The following is a 9,534-nucleotide window of genomic DNA, read 5'->3' as shown; positions in this document are numbered from 1 at the left end:
ATAAAAACGTAATCTAAGTGTGTTACAGGTTTGTAGAATAACCAAATTATAATTTATTTTCGCTGGATGGAACTAGGGTGTGCGGCTTTAACATGGAATTTCCCATGCTGCAGAACAAAACAAATGTTCTGGGCAGTATACATTTCATCTCTCAAGTTATAATTTCCATTCATTATAATTGATTCCTTTAATGCAGACATTTTCCTAAGGGGTGGGACGTAGCTCAGTGCTAAAGCACTTGCCTTATGCATGGTCAGTCTAGGATTGATCCTGGTCAGTGGGCCCATTGGGCTATTTCTCTTTCCCGCCAGTGCACGACGACTGGTATATCACAGGCTGTGGTATGTGCCATCTTGACTGGGATGGTGCTAGGATAGATCCCTGTCGGTGGGCGCATTGGACTATTTCTCTTTCCCGCCAGTGCACGACGACTGGTATATCAAAGGCTGTGGTATGTGCCATCTTGACTGGGATGGTGCTAGGATAGATCCCTGTCGGTGGGCGCATTGGACTATTTCTCTTTCCCGCCAGTGCACCACAACTGGTATATCAAAGGCTGTGATATGTGCTATCCTGTCTACTGATGGAAAAATGTAGTGGGTTTCCTCTCGAAGGAAATGTATGTCATCCAATAGTGGTAATAAATCAATGTGCTCTAGTGGTGGTGTTAAACAAAACTAACAAACTTTTTTTCCTAAATTCAAATCACTTAGTCTGGCTATGTGATGACTGAAACTAGTATGCACAATCTCCCGGCTAACGACGATAATAACAAATTCGAATCACTTAGTCTGGCTATGTGACGACTGAAACTAGTATGCACAATCTCCCGGCTAACGACGATAATAACAAATTCGAATCACTTAGTCTGGCTATGTGACGACTGAAACTAGTATGCACAATCTCCCGGCTAACGACGATAATAACAAATTCGAATCACTTAGTCTGGCTATGTGATGACTGAAACTAGTATGCACAATCTCCCGGCTAACGGCGATAATAACAAATTCGAATCACTTAGTCTGGCTATGTGATGACTGAAACTAGTATGCACAATCTCCCGGCTAACGACGATAATAACAAATTCGAATCACTTAGTCTGGCTATGTGATGACTGAAACTAGTATGCACAATCTCCCGGCTAACGGCGATAATAACAAATTCGAATCACTTAGTCTGGCTATGTGATGACTGAAACTAGTATGCACAATCTCCCGGCTAACAACGATAATAACAAATTCGAATCACTTAGTCTGGCTATGTGATGACTGAAACTAGTATGCACAATCTCCCGGCTAACGGCGATAATAACAAATTCGAATCACTTAGTCTGGCTATGTGATGACTGAAACTAGTATGCACAATCTCCTGGCTAACAATGATAATAACAACTTGAAGCCTGTGCATGAAAAGATGTTTATTCTTTGGGGTTTCTAGAGAACAGCATTTGCTGGGATGACGAAATGATACACAGTGTACAGAAGTGGATCAGACAAAAAATTCACATAAGCAGTTCACAAATATACACAACATTTACAGAAATGTATACAGAAAACTCCCATGAGATTTTTAACAATATATACTGATACAAGTAATTCAGTGATATATACATCCTATCATAATAAGTTTGGTATTTTTTAAAATACTATTTCACTAACTTTGAAAAAAAAATTCACTAGCAAAACATGCACCAGGCCACAAAATTGGTGTCAAAAAAATTGCCTTCAAATGATTAATTTTAACACCTAATACAACACTGGTCAATGTTTTCTACCAGAAAGTTGTTAGCCCTGTCCGTAAGGATAATTCTCGATCTATCAATTATTCTTGTATAAACTAACCTACACTGATACAGTAAATTGTGCCAGATCATTTCGCAACTTCGCTACTATTTATAGTACCAAGAATTTTATATGGAGCATTAAAAGCACTCAACTGAATGCAAACAACTGGACTGTTACATTTGACAGAGTTGTCCAAGCTGGTGTGACTTAGAGCTATCGTCATGATTTTCAAAAGCTACAGTAGTCTGCCATGCATGCAATCTAATATTTGTTTTTTCAGAGTTATACATTTTGATCTCATAATTTCTTTCCCAGATGTCAGGAAATTGAGGTGCCTATGCATCAGTGGCATTTTAGGGTTTAAGCTGGACACCAAACATTAATAGTAATTTGGTTTAATTAATCAAACTCTGAAGCCAAATTCAAGTGACATTCAGCTAAAAATAATAATTTTTTTAAAACGGCTATAAACTTAGAAACGACACTTGCTTTTCGAATTAGCTTTTTGTTGAATTGGTAAATTTAACTATAAATCTCATTTGGCTATTTGGTGAACAGCAGCTTAAACTTTGCATTTATATATCCTTTTGTTCGGACATTGTGCTTTGCTGGTACATGTATCAAAACCTTGGAGAACACTGTTAACAATATTATTTTTATACTAAAGTCTGAATATTTCACTGTCAAATCTTGTATGAAAACCGAGCCTGTAAGTCATTACATGTCTATGTACATAAAACTGACCCAACCTCTGTATCTGTGATTTACCAAAACATAGAGCAAATTGGCAATGAAATACTTGACTCCATATGTGGACTGAACTACACACACTGGAAATTTGGAACACGAAATGTTTTAGTTTTAGTTTTAGAAGCTAAAAGATGCAATTTTAAAGATTTATACACTATATACAATACCATCATGTATGTATCTATTTATAGATATATATATAGGCCTAGAGAAAGATTTTTAATACTTTATATTATTGCCACAGAGACCAAATGTCAATTTAAACAAAATGTATAAAATTTCATATAAAATAATTGATATATTCATGATGAATTAAAACAAATATTTGTTGCGTCTTATTATTATAAACTGATTTCAATCTATTTTCTAGTACATAGTATTAAGCATGAAAGCCATTTGTGCCAATTTTCAGTCCATTAAACTGGGAAATTTTTTTTAACAGATATTAATTGCCATCTTGACATTCCAGCATGTTGGCTCATAATATTTGTAGATTTTAGGTTTACCTCAACAAATAAAATAATTATGAGATCAGCGGTTTTATAAACTCTGGTAATTCTGAACAATATTTATCCAATCAGGAGCCAGCCCTGAAGTTTAAAAAAAACCTGAACACTTTAAGAAGAGAAACATAAATCTCTTTTCTTGCAATATATAAAGTTTCACAATGTACAAAATGTCACAATGTTTTTTTAAAAAAAACAGAAAAGAAAAAAGTGGTACAAATTTGATATGAATATGGAAATGTAAACACAACAGACTCACAATAAAAGAACATTCAAGTTAGACAGAAAAAAAATATCTTGTGCACCAAACAAGAAACAATGGCAAGTACAGATACAATGTAATGAAAAAAGCATTGCCACCATTATTATATATTTTTTACAAATGTGGAAAACAAAATTGAAATCATTTCATGTTTCATTTCATTTTAGAAAATAACTCCATTAAAGGCCAATTTTAAAAACAATGTACTGTAAATATTGTAAAGATTTCATTCTTTTTAACTGTATTTAAAATGTAAAGACAATCACAGCTGAAAATCAAGTCATGGGTTCAAGCAAACAATTTCATTTTTATTTTAACCCAACTTTACAGTACTTCAAATTGCAATTCTATTCTATTTTAAAATATAGACTTATACTTTCCAATGATTACAAAAACATAATATGGTTATTTTTATATAATATTCAAAAAACTAATTGTTCAAAAGAACTTTAAAAAAGAAGGAGAAATAATGTACGAGCTGGATGGGAAAAGCTTTCATCTTAAGCTTATGTAATTTATTGGCCACAGCCTTGGCATAACTTATTTTATTTTTCAGAATACGGTATTGTTCCTATTTGTAGCGCCCGGGCGCGATGCAAAACACAAAGGGGGTGCGCTAATTAGAGTACTAGAACACGTTTCGTAATACATGTGAAAAATCCTCGTATCAAACTGTCAATGCGTTTGGCTCGCTGAGACATCAAAAGATTTGCCGCCGAGTCACTCCACCAGTGATGTTTTCTTGTTGAAACGACGTAGCGTACCGTACATCGTCAGCTGATTTATCGAAATACATGGTACTGTGCACGTAGGCATATAGGGCCTGCGGAGTGTATTTGATTGTCACTGTGTACACAAATTATTGTCATTTGACTCCAGTTTTAAGTTTAGTTAAAGTTAAATTGTTGACATTTGACTCCAGTTTGCAGTTTGCAGTTTAGTTAAAGTTATCATTTACCCGTTTTTTAAAGGGTGTTACGGTGTCGGTGTAAATACCTACCGGTATGTTTGTACTTCCGGTTTTGAACAGCATTAACGGAGTGTCGTGCGTTCATTCTGCGTGGAGATAACAGCGACATACATTTGATAAACGACATGTGTGACATACTGTTCGTCCATACTAGTGTCGTAGTGCTTCACCTGTTTGGATTTTATTTGTTTACCGATTATAATCATTGCAAGTCGGCAGTCAGGTAAGCCAGTTTTACTATTTTACGGGTACCGTTTCATGATACATTTCTAGTGATCATAGGGGGCGCGCTACAAATAGGAACAATACGGTATTCAAACAATACTTTGCACATTTGTGCTTTTTAAACAATTGGAATGATTTAATACAGATGAAGCTCAAAGCAGTTCTACAGGAATATACACAATCTACAAGTGAACAATACACAGTATCAAACAATTCTTCAAAAATAAATGCACTTCATGATTGAAAACAATCTAAAATAGATTGGAATAAGAAAAATAACTTTCAAATTCGTTTTCTTGGAGACAGGTGAAAGAAAAGAGTCCAGATATAATTTAATACATAATTAAATGATTTTCTTTTTTTTAACACACTGGGGAAAATATGGATGGAAACAAATACAAAAGAAATGGGTGTGTTCTTTGTGAATTCTTAAGGACACATTTATTTATTTTATCAATAATTCTCAGACCTTTGTTAAAGAAACTGAGCACTGACAAACGGGTCCAATGTCGGTACAAACTGGTTCAGTTTGACAAACCGGGCAAAGTTGTCAATTCTAGTTACATCCCTTATAAACAATAATATTACTTACAAAGTATATTTACCAATTTTGTTCAGTCTGAAAGATAAGGAAATATTTCTTAAATGAATTTTTTTTATTGAATAAGAGAAAGGCAAGTTCCAAATTTGTTCTATTAACGATCATAAAATAAGTTACATATTAGTAGTTTCTTTTTTCTTTTTCTTTTATGTTAACAAAAACTTTCCACTTATTATATTACAACATAAAAATGTTTGGAAAATAAAATATTTAGATCCAGTGGCTGATAATTTAAGAAAATGTGAACGAATTAAGATTTGTCTTGTATATTTTTATACTAATTTTGAGTAATTTAAACTGAAATACCTAAAATGGATGTGTTGAGACGGAATACCTTTTACATTTTACAACCTGTTCCCACAACAGTGCCAACAAAAAAATATCTCGCCAGTGTCTTAACAACCGAACATTTCATATTAAAAGTTAATCTGAACCCACAAGATTAAAATGATAGTTACATTTTCACAATATAATTACATGGTGTAATACATGAACTGATGTCAAATGAAATTGTAACGGTAGGGAAAAGAAAAACTGATGGCCAACAGACAAAACAACAAATTTATAATGTATATAAATTTGTTATTTTTCAGTTAAATACAAAAAACAATAACAAAATAGAAATCCTTCAACAATAAAATGTGTGTGTATATATATATATAATTATATAAAAGTTTCTAATACAACTTATCACTTTTATCTATGCCTATATGACAATCTTTCCTTTTATAGGGAAATCTGCTATAATACTTCTATAAAATTTTTCTACGTACACAACTTATCAAGTCATCTGTTTAATGTACCTTATCAATGAAGTTGAAACAAATCAATTGGTCTAGGTAAAAAATAACAATTTGTTGAAGATTAGATAATAAGAGATTGAAATCATCACCAAGAACACCGTTTTAACCCCCAACCGGCCTATGTGGCGTTGTGGTTAAGCCATCGGACTACAGGCTGGTAGGTATAGGATTCGGAGCTCCATACCAGCTCCCACCCAGAGCGAATTCTCAAGGGCTCAGTGGGTAGGTGTAAGGCCACTACACTCTCTTCTATCTCACTAACCACTAACCAACTAACAACTAACCCACTGTCCTCAACAGACAGCCCACATAGCATCCTTGAACCTTAATTGGATATAAGCACGAAATCAGTTAATAAAATGTAACCCCCAGCCACCCATCCACCACTTTTCCAAACAATGAAGTTACGGTATTCTTCAGTATAGTTTAAAGCATTTACTTTTCTATCATTAATCAAAATTCATCAGCACAAAAGTAGAATTCAAGTATGTGCATAGCATTTCTTGAAATCACCTACATATTGACAGTTAGCCAAATGTTTAATTGAAAATTAACTGATGTTGTGTACTGTGACTGTTACATTAAAGTTAGGCAAATGTTTAATTGAAAATTAACTGATGTTGTGTACTGCGACTGTTACATTAAAGTTAGCCAAATGTTTAACTGAAAATTAACTGATGTTATGTACTGTGACTGTTACATTAAAGTTAGCCAAATGTTTAATTGAAAATTAACTGATGTTGTGTACTGTGACTGTTACATTAAAGTTAGGCAAATGTTTAATTGAAAATTAACTGATGTTGTGTACTGCGACTGTTACATTAAAGTTAGCCAAATGTTTAACTGAAAATTAACTGATGTTATGTACTGTGACTGTTACATTAAAGTTAGCCAAATGTTTAATTGAAAATTAACTGATGTTGTGTACTGTGACTGTTACATTAAAGTTAAATGTTTAACTGAAAATTAACTGATGTTGTGTACTGGGACTGTTTGAATGTTCCTATAGATCAAAGTAGTTTTGTGACACATTGGTGGGGCAGAGATAACCATCTAAATTGTGTAGACAGACCATTTCACTCTAGCAGCGCTAATGTTCCACACAACAGAGACATTTCTGTCTCTGCTTAATAATTACAAAGGTGAAAATAAATTTAACAAAATAACTAACAGTTTGAAACAAAATAGTTAAATAATGCACCAGTCTGAAAATAAAGCCATGGCATGATCCGTCCAATTGATTACTCACAATTAGGATTGGAGTTGGGTGTTTTAAAACACACACAGTGTAAAACAAAATCTGAAACTCGTATGAAAACAAAATAAAATATACAGGAACCAAACACTTGCCATTATAGAAGTGCATGCATCATATTGTTTTACTTAGATCAAAAACATGTTATCTCACAAGTATTTGTTGTTACCAATATAAATTATAGGAAGTCCTAGTCAACATTTTATTTATACCATTGCTTTGGTGTGCAATATAGCCCTCATAAAACATGTATAGTCGAATATCCACTTACTTTGGTGTGCAATATAGCCCTCATAAAACATGTATAGTCGAATATCCACTTACTTTTTCTTTACATTATTGAAAGCAAACATTTTTGGCTTACCGTACTCAGTGTTACTCCTATTTCATAAATTTAATTTCAACAATTCCTAGAATAAGAGCTTATTGAAATTATTTCAACATGTACTAAAATGTGCCTGCAAGACAATTTTATTCTTTGGGAACAAAACACTGGAAGATATACATGGTAGACTAAATCAACATACAGACTTACATGAATACATCTTCTAGATTAAGTACATAATTATTTTTTACTTCCATGGCAAACATACCTCACAATATCGTCTGTCTATAGCAGTGAAGTATTCTCATAGTGCGACTAGTAGTGACAATTTGTAGAATACAAGGTTTTATTATGAGAATGCTTCAATCACCAACTTTAGCTGCATGCCAGAAAGTTAAAATGACGAGGTCAATTAAGAGGCTGTCAACAAGTCAAACTGATGTATATTCCGTTATGTAGTGATGTCACATGCACAGTCTCAGCCCTTTATTTGAGGTAAAGCATAATGTTGTTCAACATTTTCACATCATTCACATTATAATGTAACATTATACGTTGTGAACACAGGCACTTTTAGAATAATGTTTTTTTTTGTTTTTTTGGAAAGAGTGATTGTAACTCTTATTGGTTCTTATTTTAATATTTTTGTACTAACGTAATTTGGTGTCCATGTTGATCCAAAACCACAATGAATTTTGGTCAACATTTTACAAAGAGAAAACTTTGTTAAATAACAATTCAATGTTATGTGAAAATTTTATGCAATATTTACGTACACTACAAACTGTCTCAAGTCGTGTTGTGAGAATGGTTTATGTTTTTTGAAAAATCTATCACAGTTATAAAGTAGACATAGCAGCACAAACTGGCCATGCAGGTGGCAACTGCTGGCGTTAGTGGTATGGTCAAGGTAACCGTTGGAGTTCCACTTAAATAGGTCAATTGATGAGAGTTTCATAATTACCTACACCAGAAAAATAATGCTTCGATAGACACCTTTTAAACAACGGAGTACCTATAGTGCACTCCCAACAACTGTCCACTATAAAAGAAAAATCTAACAGTAATTTCTACACAAAAGGTTACAATATTTTGTCTCGTCGGTGTCCAGACACTGATTTCTGTAACTAGTTCCTATTAGCTATATCACCAGTCACCTATACATCATTAAGTCTCTAAGGTTGAACCTCAAAGCCAAAAGGGTTAACATGAGTAGCAAATCATTTAATAAAGTCCAGGAACAAGATTTGTTTTCTCGTCTGCCAGTTTTAGTTTATTTATAAATACCATAATTCAAGTTATTCATAATTAGCTTTGTTGACATTTTATCACAAAGCAATTTCATTGTAATCAATCTGACAGGTATATAAATAACTAAATTCAGTTTACCAATACGATTAAACTCGCTCAATCCTGCAAAAATTATCTCTTCTTTACCATTTTCACTTTTTTTTTTCAACAATCAAAACAAAGATTTAAACTCAAATGGAGGCTTTGTCACAATTAACAGCATTACTCCAATGAGAATGGGGACATCAGATCATCCAAGAGTTGGTCGGTCACAACAATGAGTCACTATCATGGCGACAGCTTTGGCATGGGTGTCTGGCTTCATCGCCAAGGTAACAAGTTGAGGATTGGATTCTTAGTGACCTGCTGAGACAAAAAACACAAAACAATCCACGGTAAGAGACTGCATTACAACAATTAAAATACTTGGATCATACACAAACACAACAGGTTCAGACATGTGTTGGTGAAATTACAAAAGCTTGGTTGTTCAAGTTTATTAATTTACAGTAAGTTCAACAATTAAATCAATGCCATTCGTTCCTCTAGACTAGTGAAGACAGCAGGTTGATCTCACCCATGATGTTACTACAAATAGCATTTAGATAATGAAAACAAAAATGAAAATAAATGTTACTACTGAAAACCCCCAGCCAGGGAACATTTTGTTTTCAAAATGTTGATTAGCGACATTTCTAGTCAACTGAAAATTGATTAGCAACTACTGTTTAATGTTTAAAAATTATGTAGTGATCTGAAACTT

General features: G+C 33.4%; 1 protein-coding gene across 3 annotated transcripts in view; it reads right to left on the bottom strand.

Moving 5' to 3' along the window:
- Window positions 1–1,397: 1,397 nt before the first annotated feature.
- The window catches only part of LOC121368294 (mitogen-activated protein kinase 1-like), a 47,481-nt gene continuing 39,344 nt past the window's right edge, over window positions 1,398–9,534 (bottom strand). For 2 of the 3 annotated variants that reach the window (XM_041492961.1, XM_041492962.1), the window contains exon 11: window positions 1,398–9,137. In XM_041492961.1, the coding sequence (XP_041348895.1) occupies window positions 9,127–9,137 (11 nt within the window). In that variant the 3' untranslated portion in view covers window positions 1,398–9,126. The remainder of the gene's footprint in view (window positions 9,138–9,534) is intronic. The other variant, XM_041492963.1, reaches the window with a different exon arrangement.

The sequence above is a fragment of the Gigantopelta aegis genome, chromosome 3 (assembly GCF_016097555.1).
Source record: "Gigantopelta aegis isolate Gae_Host chromosome 3, Gae_host_genome, whole genome shotgun sequence".
NCBI classification, from domain to species: Eukaryota; Metazoa; Mollusca; class Gastropoda; order Neomphalida; family Peltospiridae; genus Gigantopelta; species Gigantopelta aegis.
This window is presented reverse-complemented; position numbering and strand designations above follow the sequence as displayed.